The sequence below is a fragment of the Colobus angolensis genome, unplaced genomic scaffold (assembly GCF_000951035.1).
Source record: "Colobus angolensis palliatus isolate OR3802 unplaced genomic scaffold, Cang.pa_1.0 Scaffold85, whole genome shotgun sequence".
Lineage (NCBI taxonomy): Eukaryota > Metazoa > Chordata > Mammalia > Primates > Cercopithecidae > Colobus > Colobus angolensis.
The window spans coordinates 1,712,423-1,732,597 of record NW_012122376.1 but is presented as its reverse complement, the minus strand read 5'-3'; the positions used below and the strand labels follow the sequence as shown (position 1 = coordinate 1,732,597).

Below are 20,175 nucleotides of genomic sequence, written 5' to 3'. Positions count from 1 at the left end.
GAAGTCTCTTCCTAATTACATGTATGATGCTTTGTCCTTCTTTGCGGTAGAATTTATTTGGTAAATTTTAGTCAGCTGTAACTAATTTCGACATTGTTGTTCAATAAAGTAAGCACCTTCTGGTCCCAAAACTGGGATACTGCTGTGTATTCCAGTTTCAGAATCATGATTCTCTTCCATGCCTGGGCAGCCTGGTTGGTAGAAGGTTCTTTCTTCCACTCAGCTGGGTCCTGTCCCTGTGTAGCTTCTGCCCATTCACTAGCTAAAGTCCTGTACCCAGTGTGTAGAATGAGTCAGATGCGTCTTCCCAGAGTTGCCATTGAGCGCTTTGTCACCAGCCTGATGAAAACCAGGAAGAGGGTTGGAAAGGCCTCCTGGGGGAAGCAGTAGGCCCTCTCCTTGCTTTGACCCTCTCCATTTAACTCTGGTGGCATCATTTCTTTGTTCTGAGTTCACTCATCCAAAATTTTTGTCTTGTGCATCTAGTGGCTGTGAAAGATCCCGAATGGCTTTATAGGTAGTGTTAGGGGCAAGGTGGGTATTTGGAGTACGGCGGAGATGATAGTGATTCCGGTGTGTCGGGGGAGTCTGGCGGGGTCACACTGCCAGCTGACCTTCTGTGTCTGTGCAGTTTCTTCAGGACACGTTGGATGCCCTCTTCAACATCATGATGGAGAACTCGGAGAGTGAGACTTTTGACACATTAGTCTTTGACGCTCTGGTAAGAGAGCTTTCCTTCTCATATGCTTGGATAACAGCGTTCTTTCATGCTGCAGCCTTTGAGGCTGGGGGTGGGGGCTTCGTCACGGTGACCTTGAACGCATTTTCAGTTGTAAATCCAATCAAAGATGAATTGGGGTGGCCGATTTTTTTTTTTCTTTTCTTTTCTTTTTAATTGTAAAACTGTAGTTAGGCAAATGTCATTTCCAGGGTAAGAAGAGGTAAACTAGCCACCAACTTCTATCTGAAAATGTTCTGGTTCATTTCCTAACACAGGGGTGCAAATGGTTCTGATGAAGATTATAAAATGGCTTACATTATGTTACTAATGAAAATATTACTGATTAATTTGACAGGTATTTATCATTGGGCTGATTGCTGATAGAAAATTTCAGCATTTTAATCCTGTTTTGGAAACTTACATTAAGAAACACTTTAGTGCAACATTAGCCTACACGTAAGTTCCTACTTTGTTTTAAAACCAATACCTCTGTTTTTGGTATGTGTGTTATTTAGAGTCTTTTTCATGTGCTTTTGTCTATGACTATCTATTTACCCCTGCTCAAAACTCTGAGTTTACTGGGATAATTTTTAGTATTGTTTCCCTCTGAACATACCTAAAAACCTTGTTGAAAGAGATATGTGATAAATCATCATCATATTCTGGGATAAATTCTTGTTCTCCCGCACACCTTACATTTATCTTTGAAATCTTCAGTTTATGTTCGATGGAACTGAGGTACGGATGCGGAGTGTCTGACACCGCGGCTTCCCCGCGAGCCTTTGATGAATGGATAAATGCGTGTGTTCCTGTGTTGAGGAGATGGGTTGTTGAGTGTGAATTAGATGCAGTTTTGTACTTTGCAATGTATCTCCTTGCTCTTTAAAGAGCACCTCCCCTTTTCTTGGACAAGCTTCAGCTGTCACTGTCTTGGATTCCTTCTGTGCACCCCTCTGCCCGTCTGTGCCCCAGAGGTCTCGGAAGACACCAGAGGCTGCGCGTGGTGCCTGGGCCAGCTTAGCAGTGTGCCTGGTGTTGAAGAGCAGAGCCCTGGGGTCTGGCGTCAGGCTGCCCGGGCTTGATGTGCAGCTCTGTCCCTCATAGGCTCTGCTGGGCAAGTTGCATAACCTCTCTGAGCCTCAGCCTTCTTGTCTGTAATCAGAGCATGAGTGTAGGCTTGTGTGGACATTTTAATAAGTTATTACATGTAGAGTGCTTGGACTAATCCCTGGCACTTAAAAAGCACTAAGCAATTATTGGGTTTCATTATTATTAGATTTATTATGGTGAGTTACCAGCTCTTTCATGGTGGAATTTATTGGCATTTATTCAAACTTTTTATTATGTGAGTTACAGCAAAACATAAAGATTTAAATAGTTTCTTTAAGAACATCCCACTTAGAATCAGTAGAAACTAGGATTCTCTTTAGTGTGAGTAAATTTAGTTAAAACTCCCTTCTGTGTCATCAACATACTTTGCAAAATACCTGTTTTTCCTCCCTGTGTGCAGTCACGAACTCATGTCAGAGGACTCTGGCCTCCTGAAGCCAGCTGTTAATATACCCCAGTCCTGCGCCTGGATTCTTTGGTGTCTGCCTGGAGTTCGTGTTTACTGTAAGGTGGTGGGTGGAGCTCCAAGAACGCTAAGAGCTATGAGGTCCTCCAGCCTGCGGAACGAGCTGTGACTAGTTCTTTGCACTTGCTTGCTAATAAACGTTTGTTTAAAACATTTTGTTGGCTGAGTGGAGACGCCCGGTGTGTGGGCATGTTGAGGATTTCCTTATGGGCCATGGGGAGGGTGCATTGCAGGGCACTTTTCCTGGCTCTCGTGACCAAAACGAGCATGTGGGATTTGCAGGAGTGGCCTGCAGACTGCAGCAAACGCAGCACGGCCTCCAGGTGTGCTCATTTCCAAAATTCTGCCTCTTGATTGAAATATGGCCAAACAGCTCTTCTCAGATGAGGCTCCTCGCTTGAATTTCAGAAGATGAAAGCCGTGAATCAGCTTACCACACCGCAGCCACATCTCTTCATTGGCGCCAGCCTTGCCACTCTCTGCTGTTGGAGAAAGAGTGATGCAGGCATTCTCATAGGTGGAGAAAGAAAAATGGAGATTTTGACGAGTTTCCTAATGAGACAAACAAAAAGTACCATTTTTTCTTTATGCTGTGATGGGCCTAAGAATAGTATCCTCATGGCCGGGCGGAGTGGCTCCCGCCTGTAATCCCAGCACTTTGGAAGGCCGAGGCGGGTGGATCCCATGAGGCCAGGAGTTGGAGACCAGTCTGGCCAACATGGCGAAACCCCGTCTCTACTACAGATGCAAAAATTAGCTGGGCACGGTGGCACGTGCCTGTAGTCCCAGCTACTCGGGAGACTGAGGCAGGAGAATGGCTTGAACCCAGAAGGCAGAGGTTGCAGGGAGCTGAGATCGCGCCATTGCGCTCCAGCATGGGTGACAAATTCAAGACTCCATCTCAAAAAAAAAAAAAAAAAGAATCCTCTCATTCAATCTTTGGAATCTGCTGGAAAAGAAATTTTTATTTTGGAAAATAAGTATTGTTAGCATGTTTTGGTAAACTGGCAACCTCAGGGGGTTCCTCAGTAGCCCCATGTCTCCACCTTGAAATTCCAAAGGAGTCAGTGGTGATTCAGACAGCTGTAACCACATCATGGAAGGTCGCCCCTGCATTGGTGATATGCTTGCAGTATTCTCTGGGCCAGGCCAAATTCCAGTACTGAGTATTATGCCAGATTGTCCTTGTCCTCTTCTCCTCTAGAAGGCTTTGGCAGGTACAGGCTTACTTTAGACTCTTGTCTATGTAGCCTCTCTCCTTTGGTAAATGTTGAGATCTTTAGCCGTTCTTCCCAAAGAACACCAAGAGAAGGAATGAAAGATTTTGGCAATGGGCAGTCCTCTTCAGCACCCCAAGCCATGTCTGCGGCTCCGCTGCGTGGGTAGTTCATGGATGCTGGAGCCCCACTGGACTGCGCAGCACTGGTCCAAGTGAGAAGGAAAGGAGGCGTCAGCTTTGGGGGCTGCTCTTCCATAAAACCAGCATGACTGGGCTCCTTTTTGTCCACCCTGCAGAGCTGCTGCAGGCTTCTCACTGACAACTGATGCTCCCTCTGCTCCGCCCCTCTAGCCGGTGCCAAGGGGGTTGCTGTTTGTGCAGGTATGGGATGACCTGGCAGGTTTATTTTTATTTATTTTCTTTTTGCTGTCTAATTCCAGGTTAAGATTCATTTGCTGGTTCTAAGTCCTTCTTTTATTTATTTTCTTTCTTTTTGCTGTCTAATTCCAGGTTAAGATACATTTGTTGGTTCTAAGTCCTTCTCTTTGCAAATTATTATTATTTTTATTTCTTTTTTTTAACTGGTTGGAAGAATTTCCAAAATGTGTTCTATGGAATGTTTATTCCCTGGGATATTAATAGATGTAATAAGAGGGGTGTGGTCCAGTAAGTTTGGGAAAATTAGTAAAACTGAGTGAAGCAGGCTTCGTGCCAGGGCGTTGCATGCTCTCCTGTGCAGTGAGCACCACCCGCAGAGTGGTGGCAAGGTGCGTTTTCCAGCCGATGGAGATGGACACCATGGCAGGAGGATCTGCAGACCTCACCTCTTCAGAACAGCAAGCAGGCGTGTGACTCTGAGAGCATCAGGGCTCCCTACTAGAGCTCTGGCACCTGATCAGTGTTAGAAGTGGCTTCATATCCACTCAGTCTCCCAAAAAGCTTTTCAGGCCATGGGTGGTGGCTCACACCTGTAATCCTTGCACTTTGGGAGGTCGAGGTGGGCGGATCACTTAAGGTCAGGAGTTCGATACCAGCCTGGCCAACATGGTGAAACCCCATCCCTACTGAAAAAAAAAATACCAAAAAGTTAGCCTGGTGTGGTGGTAGATGCCTGTAATCCCAGCTGCTGGGAAGGCTGAGGTAGGGGAATTGCTTGAACCTGGGAGGCAGAGGTTGCAGTGAGCCGAGATCGTGGCACTGCACTCCAACCTGGGCAGAGCGAGACTCCGTCTCAAAGAAAAAAAAGCTTTCCATTGTGATGTATTGGTAAAATAGTTACTCTTAGCTTATCCATAATTGCAGTGCAGGTTGCTCTTCTGAGTGTCTCATTCCATAACTTGAGTGAGCAGTCTGGCCTTTACTGGCTCACAACTGAAACAGACGTGCTGTCAGTACCCCAGCAGATTGCTTTTATGAATATAAAAGTCTTTCATGTGGCTTTTAAAAAGCCTCAGTGAATCTTGTTGGGTGCATAAGATGTTGGTGACTGGAGACATTTGGTTGGTGGATATTCTTCCTGGTGTCTTACTGGCTGTTCGCGTGGTGTTAGTTTTTGGAGAGTTGTAGTTCAGCTTAATACATTAAAAAATGAAAGTGTGTTGTTGTTAATTTAGTTGTTCTTTTATTATGTGTAAGCTGTTGCTTGAGGGTCATCCTTATGAACAAGGATTATTATTTGATGAGCTAGTAATGGTTGAAAGTGTAGAAGTATGAATGGAATTAAAAATGGCATATCCTCACTATAGCCTCTATCATTTAAAAATAACACATGCTCAACGAAAAAAAAAAAAAAAAACTAAAGAAATCTCACATTACCCAAATGTTACTGTGCAGACGGTAAAAGTTCTCTGTATATAATGCTACACATTGGAGATATCTACTGTGCCAGTATTTATTTCCTGTGTTTATATGAACATTCTTATTAAGATTATGACTAGTTGCGTATTTTACAACACAGTATTGTTATTTTTGCTTACTTAACATTTAAAAACTTTTAAAAATTGTCATAATTTGCATACAACAAACTGCTCATTTCATTTTGTTTGGACAGTTTTTGTGTAACTTTGGAACCACTGCCCAAAACAAGACATAAAACATTGCCATTCCCCAGGAACATCCCTGTTGGCCAATCTGAGCCCATCCACTCCCAGGCAAGCAGCCACTCTCTGGTTTCTGTTAGCAATGTGTTTTGCCTGTTCTTAAACTTTACACCAGTGGGGTCATGCGCTCTTTTGGGTCTGGCGTCTTCCCTTCCACTTAATTCTCTTGCGATTCACCCATGTTGCTTTGTGCATTGTTAAATATTTGATTTTGCTTCTCTATTTCTGAGCAGTATTTTGTTGTATGACTGTTTCATGATTTGTGTAGCCATTTTCTTGTTGATGGCTACAGGAAGTGTTTCTAGTTTTTGGCTATTCCGAGTAAGGCTCCTGTGAATATTCTTGTCCAAATCTTTGGTGAAGTTTGTTTTCGTTTCCCTTGGATAAGCACCTGGGGGTAGAATTGCTGGGCTAAAGGATACGTGTATAGTTTTCTTTGTAAGATACTGCCGGACAGTTCTCCAGAAGGATTGTACCATTTTGCATTCCCACCAGTAATCTGTGAATCTTTGCTCTGTATCCTCATCAACATTTATTATGGTCTGACTTTGTAGCTGTTGTACTGGGGGCAAAATTAGATCTCTTGGTGATTTTATTTTGCAGTTACCGGATGACTGATGATACTGAGTACTTGTTTATTTTTTTGATTTGCCATTTGTGAAATGTCTGTTGAAATCTCTTTTTCATTTTATATTGTGTTGTCTATTATTGATGTGTATGGTCTCTGTGTGTATGTGTTTGTGTGTTTATTCACATAAATATACGTATTTTTTTGTGTCAAACACAATGTTTGAACATTTTCTTCCTGCCTCTGTTTATCCCTTTTCTTAATGGTGTCTTTCGGTGAGCAGAAAGTTTTAATTTTGTTGAAGCCTAAATCATCATTTAAAAAAACAGAGATTTTCATTTTGTGGCTAAACAGTCTTTGCCTAGCCAAAGGCCTTAACAATGCCTGCAGTGTCTAATGTCGCAGCACTAGTCTCGTGGCTATTTAAATAAAATTAAACATTTACTTCCACAGTTGTGCCAGGTGTTATTTCAAGTGCCCAGTTGCCACATGTGCTGAGCCAGGTTGGACAGCTCAGAAACAGGTTTCCGTCACCGCAGAAAGTTCTGTTGGGCACCACTGTTTCAGAAGCTTTATGCTTTTGACAGAATTCAACATCTGTTTATGATAAAATCTCTTGGCAAAGTAGGAATAGATGGGAAATTCCTTGATCTGATAAAGCTCATCTAAGAAAAGTCATAGCTAACCTTATACATAATGCTGGAACATGGAAAGCTTTTCCTGTAAGTTCAGGAACAGATGCAGATGTCTCTTCTTGCTGTATCTGTTTATTATTGCACTGGGATTAGTAAAGCAAGAAGAAATAATTGCAGGTATAACAATTGGAAAGAAAAACTGTATTTTCACAGTGTGATTTGTATGTAAAAAACCCTCCTGAATCTATTTTATAATTTATTTGAAAATAAAACAAACATAAAAGGAAACTTCAGTTGTCTATGTACACATAATTGAGAGAGGGAATTAAAAGTACACAGAAATACAGTATGGTACAGTACAGTACAGTTTCTGGTATTATCAAAAAGTCATAGGCCGGGTGTGGTGGCTCATGCCTGTAATCCCAGCATTTTGGAAGGGAGGCTGAGGTGGGTGAATCAGTTGAGTTCAGGAGTTTGAGACCAGCCCGACCAACATGGTGAAACCGCATCTCTACTACAAATACAAAAATTAGGCAAACGTGGTGTTGGGCAGCTGTAATCCCAGCTACTCGGGAGGCTGAGGCAGGAGAATCTCTTGACCCTGGGAAGGAGAGGTTGCAGTGAGCCGAGATTGCGCTTCTGCACAGAGCCTGAGTGACAGAGTGAAACTCTGTCTCAAAAATAAATAATAAATAAATAAAAATAATGAGGAATGAAGTTACTGATAGATGACTGAAAATTGCGAAATTTGCTAAGAGAAATGTAAAAAGAAGTAAATAATTGGATAATATATACCATGGTCATGTATTGAAAAATAAAATACTGCTTGAATGTTTATTTCAAATTATAGTTTGAACACAGTCTCAATGAAAATTCTATATGCTTTTGTGAAAAAAAAAAATGGACTACCTAATTTGAAAATTTGTATTTCAAAAAGTCTGAAATACTGAAATAATATTTTAGAAGATCAAAATTTCAAGATTTAAACATCAGTAACCAAGATAGTATGGTATTGGCATAAGGACAGACAAAAAGATCAGAGGGAGAAAATATAAAATACAGAACAGATTCACAACAGACCTTTGATTTTGTAACTGCTGTTTTCCTTTAACAGCATAATGACAAAACTGGCCTTTTTTTACTGTAGCGATGAAGGAGTTCTCACTTTGTGTATTGAACTGCTGTGCAGTATTTCATTGCAGGGATGTATCACCAATTATTGAACTGGCTCTCAAAGGTTGGGCATTTGCATTGTTTATGTATTTTTACTAGTCAGATCATGCGACAGTGAACATTTGATTCATTTGTAATTGTTTCTGTAGGACAGTTACTAGAGTTGGAATTCCTGGTGTCAAAGGATTTTAATAACCTTAATTATAATAGACATTTCCAACAGATATTATAATATGTATTTCCACTTTACCCTCTAAAAAGTTTTATGCTTGGCTGGGTGCAGTGGCTCATGCCTGTAATTCCAGCACTTGGGGAGGCTGAGGTGGGTGGATCACAAGGTCAGGAGTTCGAGACCAGCCTGGCCAATGTGGTGAAACCCCGTCTCTACTAAAAATACAAAAATTAGCTGGGCGTGGTGGCACGTGCCTGTAGTCCCAGCTGCTCAGGAGGCTGAGGCAGGAGAATCGCTTGAACCTGGGAGGTGGAGTTTGCAGTGAGCTGAGATCATGCCACTGCACTCCAGCCTGGGCAACAGAGCAAGACTCTGTCTCAACAACAACAAAAAATTTTATGCCCATTTATCCAACAGCAGTGTTATGATACCCCAAAGTTTGTACTAGGCAGAAATTTATATAAATTTTCATGTATTTATTAATGAAGTTGATTAATTTCATACATTTGTAGATTTTTAAAAACCTTCTAACCTTCTCACATTCCCTAAAACTTTGAGTAGATCTATTATCATTTGAACTTTCTGGTTATTTGAATTATAGTAAAGTAAAAATAGTTTATTAATTCATTTCCCTTCATCTTTAGCAAGGAATTAAAAAAACCTATCTATGAATTAAACACTGAAAAAATATATATGTCTTTTTTATTGTACTTTAAGTTCTAGGGTACATGTGCACAACGTGCAGGTTTGTTACATATGTATACATGTGCCATGTTGGTGTGCTGCATCCATTAACTTGTCATTTACATTAGGTATATCTCCTAATGCTGTCCCTCTCCCATCCGCCCCCTCCCCCCCACCCCACAACAGGCCCTGGTGAAAACACTGAAAATATTTATGAAGCCATGAATTAACATTAAGCTTCTAATATATAGTTTATTTATACCAACTGTCTATAATGGCTTCTGTAGTAGGATGAAAAATTTACAAATTTTACTCAATTTTTGTGTATTCTAAAGTATGTAAAGCTTTTTTATCATGGAAAAGGTTTTAAATGTTTTCATATTAGGATGTTACTTGGTTTTAGATCCCAATTTATAAGTAAATAGACTAAGAGTGTAGTAGTCATTATGTTTTTAAAACTAAATGTTTTTGGGAATCTTATTAGGAAATGTAAAAAATATTTTAAAATCTTCATGTGTCTATTGATAGTATTCTTACTATTCTTATATATTGTTTATACTGTTTTCTATAAGGATTTTTACAATGTTTATTAAAAATTTAAAAGTGCTTCCTATTTGAAAAACTTTGTAAAATTTTAATTTTCAGTGTAAGAACTCTAATTTTAGAAATCAACTAACATGAATAAAAGTGTCTGAGATGCTCTCCAATAACAAATACTATTTCATGCCTTTAAAAAAATGTAAAAAACACATAACATAAAATTCACCTGATCATTTTATTATATTATTATTTTTTGAGACAAGGTTTCAATGTTGTTGCCCAGGCTGGAGTGCAGTAGCGCAATCTTAGCTCACTGCCACCTCTGCCTCCTGGACTCAAAGTGATTCTCCTGCCTCAGCCTCTTGAGTAGCTAGGACTACAGCCATATGCCACCCTACCTGGCTAATTTTTGTATTTTTTCTAGAGGCAGGGTTTCACTGTGTTGGCCAGGCTGGTCTCAAATTCCTGAGTTGAAGTGATTCTCAGGCCTTGGCCTCCCAAAGTGCTGGGATTCCAGGTGTGAGCAACGGCACCCGGCCCCTACCTAACAGTTTTAAAGCGCAGTGTTGAGAAAATCATCACCACTATCTATCAGAGAATATTTTTGGTGTCATGCCGTTTTGAAAACATTTTTTGTGTCTCGGTTTGGCTGTGATGAACTTCTCTTCGATTTTATTGTGTAACCTTCGGGAAGCTAGTGTTTTACCTGTCGAAGTCCTGGTTTCCTCATCCATTAAATAGGATAAGACCGCCTCATAGTGTTGCTGTAGAGGCTAAATTAGATAACGCATTTCACCTGCTTAGAACAATGTCTACACTTAGAAAGTGCTTATTCAATGCTCAGCCTTTGCGCTCAGAGAGAGATTTTATCAGGTGCATTTACTGATTAGGAAACGTTTTACAGGCCGGGCGGGGTGGCTCACGCCTGTAATCCTAGCACTTTGGGAGGCCAATGGGGGTGGATTGCCTGAGCTCAGGAGTTCGAGACCAGCCTGGGCAAACGGTGATATCCCATCTCTACTAAAATACAAAAAATTAGCTGGGCGAGGTGGCGGGCGCCTGTAATCCCAGCTACTTGGGAGGCTGAGGCAGGAGAATCGCGTGAACCCAGAAGGCAGAGGTTGCAGTGAGCCGAGATTGTGCCATTGCACTGCAGCCTGGGTGACAGGGTGAGACTGTCTCAAAAAGAAAAAACGTTTTACAGATATTCATATACTGATAGATGAAAACCAAATAAAAGTAACCTACTTGTGTATTTCCTTAGCAGTTAAGATTTGAGCTATTGTCCTTTCCTGAGCTTATTTGTGCGTGTTTGCATTGTGAATAGGAAGCTGACGAAAGTGTTGAAGAACTACGTGGACGGTGCTGAGAAGCCGGGAGTAAACGAGCAGCTGTACAAAGCCATGAAAGCGCTAGAGTCCATCTTCAAGTTCATCGTGCGCTCCAGGATCCTGTTCAATCAGTGCGTACCTGTCCCCTGCACGACCTCTCAGAGGACTGGCAGGAGATCCTTCACTTCTTTCCTTCCCCTTCTCTCCGCCCCTTATTCTTCCCTTTCTTCTTCTCCTCTTTTTCCCCTTGCTTTCTAGGCTGAGAGAGCACTACTCGATAGGCATCCTGGGGTGGGCTGCGCACTCTTTCCTTATCCTCCCGGGTCCCTGCTGGTGCTGAGGCGAGAGCCCTGTTCCTGATCTGAGGTGTGTGCCTGTGAGTCCAGCCTTGGCTCCTGAAAGCATTTGCGATGGCGCAGGTGCAGTCCTGGGCATCTACCGAGGGCTCAGAAGCCCTTTTCAGAATATCTTTATGTGGCACAAAGCCCCTAAAAGAACAACAACAACAAAATAGGCCGGGCGCGGTGGCTCACGCCTGTAATCCCAGCACTTTGGGAGGCCGAGGTGGGCGGATCACGAGGTCAGGAGATCGAGACCATCCTGGCCAACATGGTGAAACCCCGTCTCTACTAAAAAATATTTAAAAACTTAGCCGGGCCTGGTGGCAGGCGCCTGTAGTCCCAGCTACTCGGGGGAGGCTGAGGCAGGAGAATGGTGTGAACCCAGGAGGCGGAGCTTGCCGTGAGCCGAGATCGCACCACTGCACTCCAGCCTGGGCGACAGAGCGAGACTCAGTCTCAAAAAAATAAATAAATAAAAACAAAACAACAATGAAAAGGCAAAACCAAGTGAAATTGCCTCACTTAGATAGACTCTGGGATTTCCTTCTCTTTTCCTCAGTAGAGTGATGTTTCATTTCGGGAGAAGTCTTCCCACACAGGGTATTTCCATGAGGAAGGATACTCAAGTGCTGTAGCCTAGTGACATTTTTCACACGCTATGTGGATGCACTTATGAGTGATTTTTGAGCTTTAAAGTAAATCGAAGGGTTAAAGGGGAACAAGAAGAATATAAATGTATTTATTACCATTGAACTGTATACTTAAAAATGGTAAAGACGGTGAATTATATCTATGTATATTTTACCTCAATAAAATAAATTGGGATATTTGTGACTTGATTATTTTAAAGAGAGCCTTAATATTGTATAGATACAGATGCAGGTTAAGAGCTGTGCTAAAATGAGGACTTTCTAAGTTGGCCCACACCTCTTCACTGTATGTTTCAAAGGATGTGAAAAGCAAGTGTATTGAGGGTATGATGTGCAATTTCACTCCCTCTGCTTGGATTTTTGGGGGATGGCTATTTTGTGGGTGACCTGCCATGAGTGATGTCGATGGATGTTGGTGGTCCTACGTTGTTATTGTTCTTGTTGTGAGTTCCACACACAGATGGGGTTAATTAACCTGTGTCCCTCTGAATTAGCAAATACATTTGCCTTTGAAAAGCGTGGTGATTAGCGAAAATCAGGGATTGTAAGTGTGGGCCCCCATCAGTGCCTTCCCGTTTCCTCCTCACTGCGTTTTCGTTTGTCTGAAGCAGTCGTGTCCAGAAGGACCCAGGAGAAGGGGAAAGAATTCACAATCTAACCATTTGTCTACCATGTTAGAAATAAGGACAGAGCAACAAGTGATTGACTGTGTGTTGACCTATCGAAGTCATAAACAGGGTGGTAACCACCAGTGATGTGAGACTGGAGTGTGTTTGTGTGTACTCTGGGGTGCCCATGGTTAAAACCACAATCCTCGTGCTGCCATTTTTGCATATAAAGATGGCATGTTTGAGGGCATCATGGTTTTATCCTTGACTTAGATATTAAAGGTACACCCTTTTATTTTGCTTGTTATGGATATGCATGACCTTTGGTGTGGATTGAAGCTTTCCCTCTAGGGTCTAAGTTGTCATTTATTTGCTCATTGTCAGGATGAAACACAGCATGGTAAGCTGGGTTATGTTTTCTTGTATTTTAATTATGTTTCAGTACAGTTAATTCTATTTCAGTAAAGTTAATTCTATGAAAATGAACTTCCTGGCCCCCTCTGCCTTGCTGTTATGTTTTCCCCACTGATTTTAAATCTCTGATGACACTAAACCCAAATCAGTACTAGGATGGGAGGATGAACTTGAAAGAAGATGTTACAGATTTTGTCGTGTTTTGTTTGAAAAATGTTAATCTTATGCAGTTTGTGATCAGTATGACATTGACTCAGGCATTTGATGATCTACATATTCTCACCAGATAACACTGCTGACTTTCCCTTTCATTCAGAGGTTTGTAATTCAAACGATCGTGCATTGATAATCATGGTGTTTCTACTATTGCAGTAAATGCTATAATGCTGCTTTAGAAAAGATTGAGTTACCCAGGTTGACCAGTAGCAAATTATTTCTCTGCCTCTCTCTTTAATCTCCTTCAGTTTCAAACTACAAATGGCACAAAATCTTAGATTCATGGTCCATAATTTTTTTTGGTTTGATGTCTAATAGTGCTTAGGAATATGATTGGCTGCATGTAATAGAAAAACCCCATTTATGTGACTTAACCATATCGGGTTCACTTTTTTTGTTTAGTCACATAACGTGCAGCCTGGAGGAAGTGTTCCGAGTTCATGCACTTGCATGAGGACTCAGTGTCCTGATGGCCTTGGCTCCTTTGATCTCTCTGCCCCACCATCCTTAGTGGGGTCTCTTTATCTCCTAATCCTAAGATGGCTCCTGTCCCTCCCAGCATCAGCTCTGCGTTCCAGGTGGAGGAGAGGGGAAGGCAAAGGGGAGACAGCTGTGCCAACTATTCTCCTTCGAAAGAGCTTCCCCTATCCCTAGAAAGTATGGTGTGCTTTCATCTTATTGGCCAGAACCATGTCACAGGACCACCCTACCCGCAAGGAAGCTGGAAATGATTTTTAGATGGACTGATTGATGCTTTCTACAAAACCAGAGTGATTTTAGTAAAGGAGTTAGGGAGAAATAGATAATGGATGGGCAGTTGACATTCTCTTCCTCATACCTTCAACCCAGAAGGTCTATTCTCTGAGAGCTTCCCTAACTCATTCTGGGTTACTAAATCTTACTTAACTAGGCTTTGCAGAGCCTTTCTTCTCCGTTAGTTTGGGAGTCAATGTCTGAGACTTCTGTCAATAGTATCTCTTTGGCTTTAAGTATCTCTTCAGGCCCTAAGTGGTCCACTGGCATGGTTTAGTCCTACTAGGCAACATAGAAACTGAAGTACTCAGCTGCCCCTTGTGTTTGGGACAGGAATTGTTCAGTGCTGAAGTCCTCTGAATGCCTGCATTCTGGTGCTCAGCAGCATGGCACAGACCATGATCCCTCTGCCTGCCTTTGTCCTGGTGTGGACCCAGCCGGAGCCAGGCATGGTCCACAAACTGAGTTTCTTTGCTGGGGTAACTTGTTTGTTGGAAGAGTTGAGACTGTCGAGGACACAAAGTGGTCACAAGACAAGTCGTAGCAATTGTTACAACTCAGTGAGACTCCCTAAGCCTCTGAGGCCATTGTCTGGGCATTCCTGACTTTAGCCGACCAAGTACTGCAGTGATTCTGGAGATCCTGACGATGCTGCTCTCCTGGTCATGATAATGATGATTATTTGAGACAGGACCTCCCTCTATCACTCAGGGTGGAGTACTGTGATGCAGTCATAGGTCACTGCAGCCTCAAACCCCTGGGCTCAAGCCATCCTCCTGCCTTAGTCTCCCAAGTAACCAGGACTACAGGCAGGTGCCAGCACACCTGGCTAATTTTTTGTAGGACATGGTCTCACTGTGTTACACAGGCTGGTCTCAAACTCCTGGCCTGAAGCGATCCTCCTGCTGTGGCCTCCCAGAGTGCTGGGATTCCAGGCGTGAGCCCCTGTACCCCACTGATTCTGGGGATGTTGATACTTGTGTTCTTTCTCTCCCTCCCTTTTCCTCCCTTCTTCCCTAGCTTCTTCCTGCTCTCCTTTTTTTGTTCTTTCCTCTCTCTATCCCTCCTTTTTTCTCTCCTTTGTCCCTTCCTTCCTTCCATGAATACTTAATGAGCATTTGAGCCCCAAGTGTATCCCAGACTCTCATAGTTTGACTTTATTATTTTTTCTCTGAACGTTTCCTTAATGTGGATCCTGGCTGCCTACCCTGATTCCGGAGGGGAGAGAAGGACATAACGTTCTTTGAGACGTAGAGCACCTAGCTGCGTTGTGCAGAGACAACAAATACTTAAATTTAAATCTGTATTCTGAAATGGCTGAGAAGATATTTCATAGATTTTATGAGAGGAAAAAACCCGTGCCCTTAGAATATTGGATGGTAAGGCAGAAGTCTTCTAGTAATCCCTCCCCTTCTGTCCTCCTCACCCCAGCTCCCCATCATCCCACCACAGCATGTCAGTTGTTATTTCATCTGTGCTATCACAGGTCTGAATTGTAGATGAAATCGTTTTCCTAGCTTGTATAGGCTACTTAAAGGAAAAAGAGCCCCACGTCCCACACAGATGTCTAGGATGTTTGATCTGTGACAATCTCCAAGCGTGTCTCCTGTGTGGTGCTGTCAGAGGTGGGGAAGAAAACAAACTAGGACTCTCATCTTCCTACCTTCAGCATGTGTATTACCTTGAGAGAAAAACAATTGTGCTCACAGCTGGAATTCATGAATGTGTTTTCCTTTTTGCAGTTGGGATAAACTTTTGAGATCTTATTTTTCTTTTGCTTTCAAAATGGTCTGCTGTGTTTTCCCGTAATGCAGTAGCTTTGTTAAATTCCAGGATAATTGACCGTAATTATTCTTCCAAAGAACAAAGAGGTGAAACTTTGGAGATGAAGATACTGAAGCTTATATGGTTAACTTACTATCTTTCTTGCTATGCAGTCTCATATTTTTTGTTTTGTTTAGAAAGCTCATTTTGTTTTGAAATGAGAACAACAGTTTAAAAGCTGTGGCCCAAAGGCATTTGATTCCTGGGGAACCCACTGAAAGATTCCTGACAGCCGGGGGCACTTCTCCACTGGTTTTTGTTTGTCTCTGTTTTCTGTGTGGGTGGATCGCATTAACTAGAAAGCCAGAAAACAGATATCCTGCGTCAGACCTTCAGAATCAAATTACTAAATCTAGTTATTGCCTGCCTCCTCTTCTGGGTTTCCTGCGCTTTGTAGAGTTTTTGCCTGTCATCTGGTGTTAGCTTTATAAATAATTAGTTATTGATCATGAATAAGTTGTACAGACCTTTTTGCTCTCATTCCCTGGGTCACAAAATAGAATGTAGTTAATAGACAAAGATCCTGTCATTCCTCGTTAATGAATACTTATTTAAGTAGAGCAAGGAATGAGCAGATCTTATTCATCTGTTTATTGATATGTTTCTGAGTTGTTTTTTCTCAGTTTTGTATCCACCTTAGGGTAGATCAAAAAAGTGGCTCTCCCTGGTTTATCTGGGAAAACGAAAAGGGAAGATTCTAGAGACTTTCACAGTGATCTTTTGTTACAGAAAGATGCTTCAAAAGGATCACTGCAAAATGCTATGTTCTAAACATGTTGGTTGGTACAAGATAAACTGTTTTACATTTTTATTCGTGAGAGATTCTGTATAATTTTTAAAATATTAAAGATTCATTAATCATGCTTTATAGATTTTGAAGCTGTGTTATTGGGGGCATACAGATTTAAAATTGTGATGTCTTTCTTGTGGATTTATTCTTTAATCAATATGAAAAGTTCCTCTTAATCTTTTGGCTAGTATTTGCATGGAATACCTATTTCCATTCTTTTATTTTGGTGCTTTCTGTGTCTTTATACTTAAGGTGTGCCTCTTATTAGCAACATAGAGCTGTATTTTTCTTTAATACAGTCTGACAGTCTTCTTAATGGAGTGTTTCATCCATTGATATGTAGTATAATTAAGTAATATGTTAGATTTATATATATTAGTTTTACGTTAATTTTCCCTTCCCCATCTGTGTTATCTTCCCCTTTTACTCCTTTTTTGTCTTCTTTTATACCAGTTACACTTTTTTTAATCATCCCATTTTCTGATTTCTTAACATATTATTTGAATATTCTTTTACTATTATTTTTAACAATTATCCTAGAGATGGTAACATGCATGTTGGACTTGTTTTAGAGTATTTCAAATGATTACTCTTACCAATCCACTGATAATGCTATATATGGCCAGAAAAATAGCACACTAGAATTGCCATTTTCTTCTTTTCTGTTTATATTATTATTGTATTTCAATTCTACGTATTTTATATTCCGTAAGACATTACTGTTATTTTATACAGTTAGTATTCATTTGATGTGTTTTATGTTTGTAATTGTTTTTCATCCTTCAATTTCACTTTTCCTTTGGGATCATTTTCTTTCTGTAACTCCCTTGTATTATTTCTTTTAGTATTGCCCAGTTATGGGGCTCTGTTTGTATGAAAATGATTTATTTCATCTTTGTGTTTGAAAGATATTTTCACTCACTATAACATTCTAGATTGGAAGCTATTTTCTTCTTCCACATGTTATTCTATTCTGTTTTGATTTTCTTCATTTATCATAAGTCATTAGCTTTCAGACTTATGGATACATCTTTGAATTTAAATGGTATCGTTTTCTTTCTTGCTGCTTTTAGTTTGTCTCCTTTTCTGTGGTTATCGACAGTCTTACTATGGGTTGCATAGGATTGTTTTTGCTTTTAGTTTATCCTGCATTGCATTTTGGAATTTTTTGATTGATATCTTTGATCGGTTTTGGAAGATTGATGGCCATTGTCTGTTCTAATGTTACTTTTGTCCCATTATCTGCCTCCTTTTCTCTTGGCACTTGAATTACATGTATGTTAGATCTCCTCCATATGCCTGCACGTCCCTAGCCCTCTTTTCTGTATTCTCTTCCTCGGTACTTCTGTTTAGTTATTTTCTGTGGATTGTCTTCCATTTTACTAATTCTGTCTCTTGCTGTGTCTACTCTCTATTTTGTTAATCCATATAATAAATTTTTAATTTTAGAGATTATATTTTGTAGTTTTAGAATTTCCATTTGATTATTTTTAAATAAATTCATTTCTCTACTAAAAGTTTTCTCTTACCTTCTATTTGTCATATTTTTATCTTATTTTCCCTGTTCTCAAATATGATGATTATAGTTGTTTTGATGTTCTAGGAAACCGTAATATCTAGATTATCTGCGGGACTGTTTCTTTTCTCTTTTTCCTCTTTCACTTGGGCTGTGGTCTGGTTTTCTGCTAAGGTTAATAATTTTTGTTTGAAGTCAAGACCTTTTGTATGTAAAACTGTAGAAACTTCAGATGATGTGATCTTCTTCCAGAGATAATTCATCCTGCCTTCTTCTAGACAAAGTGGGGCTGACCATCTTATTTTAATCAGAGACTGCTTAGTTTCAAGGCTACATTGTACCCTTAGTATGCCTCTGTCTCCATTTACTATGCCTCTGGCTTTCTAGGATCCTTTCATGTGAGAGTCAGCTCTGTTACCTGGGGACTCTCTCCCTGGCTTTTTCCAGACTCTAGTCATTCTCTCTGATGACTGATACAAATTCCACTTTGCTTTATAGAGGTTTTCATTTTGATTTTTAGTCTTCTACCCCATATAGTTCTAGGAATTACAGGTGTCCTGAGGGGAAACATGATTGCAGCTTGATGCCTCCCCAAGGGTTGCACTGGTCCACCAGGTGTTCTCCATGTCACCTGCAAGCAGAAGTTCATGACTCACATCATTTTAATTGTTTGGTACATCTCTTAAGCAAATGCCATTTGAAAACCCTTATTTACAAAACAGATCCACTAGGTTGCAATTTCCCATTTTACACAGAATTTATTGCTTTACAGTGGAATCCATTTAAATATCAGACTACCTCTAGGGTAATTACTTATCACTTAGTTTACAAAACTTTCCATTGTGCACAAGTTTTCAGGTATCGTATATTTTTAATTAGGCAGCAAACTAGTATTCATAAACTCTGTATTAATAAAACATCTGAGTCACAGTATTTTAAAATGCAAATGTGTTGCTTTTTAGTAACACAACAACTTGAAGTAATTGCTAATAAATAATTTACAGATGAGACTTATTTTCAGTTAGTAACATATATTAGCATACATGTAACCAATGCACAGCTTCCTTATTACCTATTTATTGAGTATGTTCCACCTCTTGAATACTTTTCAGTTACCACTGATGTTGAAATGAATACATTTGTATAGCACTGTTACTCTGAAATAAAAAGTAAAGCAACTCTTGTAATATCGTTTTAAAGGATTAGAAGATCCTGGTAAATTGAGTGTGTTGTTGATTTTCAATTTGTGACATAATGGGTTTAAAAACACTGGTAGTGGCCGCCTGGCGGCTCACACCTGTAATCCCAGCACTTTGGGAGACCGAGGTGAGTGGGTCACCTGAGGGCAGGAGTTCAAGACCAGCCTGGCCAACATGGTGAAACTTTGTCCCTACTAAAATACAAAAGTTAGCTGGGCATGGTGGCGGGCACCTCTAATCCCACCTACTTGGGAGGTTGAGGCAGGAGAATTGCTTGAACCCAGGAGGCAAAGATTGCAGTGAGCCGAGATTGTGCCATTGCACTCTAGCCTGGGTGACAAGAGCAAGACTTCGTCACAAAAATAAATAAATAAATAAAAATAAAAACACTGGTAGAAAACTCAACAGCATCTTAATAGTGTTAATTTTTGTGGGGTAGAAATAAAGCTGAATTTCCCCATCCTCTTTCCCTCTTTCTCTTCCTCGGCCCTTTCCTCCCTCCCTTTCTGTATATTTTCTGTGTTTTTCAGATTTATAAGATGTAGTATGTTACAATGAAAAGGCAGTGAGTGGTAGCATTAAGAGTCAGCCTCTGTATGTGGAGGCACGCCACCTTGGCTGAGTGCTCTGCATGAGTCTCGCTGCCCAGTCACCTTCCTTGCTTCATGAATGTTGAGGATGTGGTCTCTCATTCTAACTTGTCACCCAAGTGATTCCCTTCATGGCTATAGACAGGGATTCAAAAAATATTGAGGTGGCCCCCACAGTTTTGTGTGTTTCTTTGCAGACTGTATGAAAACAAGGGAGAGGCCGACTTTGTGGAATCTTTGCTGCAGCTCTTCAGGTCCATCAATGACATGATGAGCAGCATGTCAGACCAGACCGTCCGGGTGAAGGTGAGTGCTGGCCACTGCCAAGGCAGACTTCTCTTTCTTTTTTTCTTTCATTATCGTTTTTGGAGGTGGGTATTTTGATTACAGTTAATAAACTTGCCCCAAATACTATAGTTGTTAATGTCAGAGATCTCAATTTGATTTTAAGAGCTGTGCTTTTTTTTTTTTCCTCTTTCTTTCTCTTTCTCTTTCTCTCTTTCTTTCTTTCTTTCTTTCTTTCTTTCTTTCTTTCTTTCTTTCTTTCTTTCTTTCT

The 20,175-nt window shown here is 40.7% G+C and overlaps 1 protein-coding gene across 2 annotated transcripts in view; it reads left to right on the top strand.

The window, feature by feature from the left end:
• The window catches only part of DOCK1 (dedicator of cytokinesis 1), a 489,568-nt gene that overhangs the window by 72,250 nt on the left and 397,143 nt on the right, over positions 1 to 20,175 (top strand). For both annotated transcript variants that reach the window (XM_011930180.1, XM_011930179.1), the window contains exons 19-22: positions 632 to 721; positions 1,077 to 1,177; positions 10,715 to 10,849; positions 19,817 to 19,925. In XM_011930180.1, the coding sequence (XP_011785570.1) occupies positions 632 to 721; positions 1,077 to 1,177; positions 10,715 to 10,849; positions 19,817 to 19,925 (435 nt within the window). The remainder of the gene's footprint in view (positions 1 to 631; positions 722 to 1,076; positions 1,178 to 10,714; positions 10,850 to 19,816; positions 19,926 to 20,175) is intronic.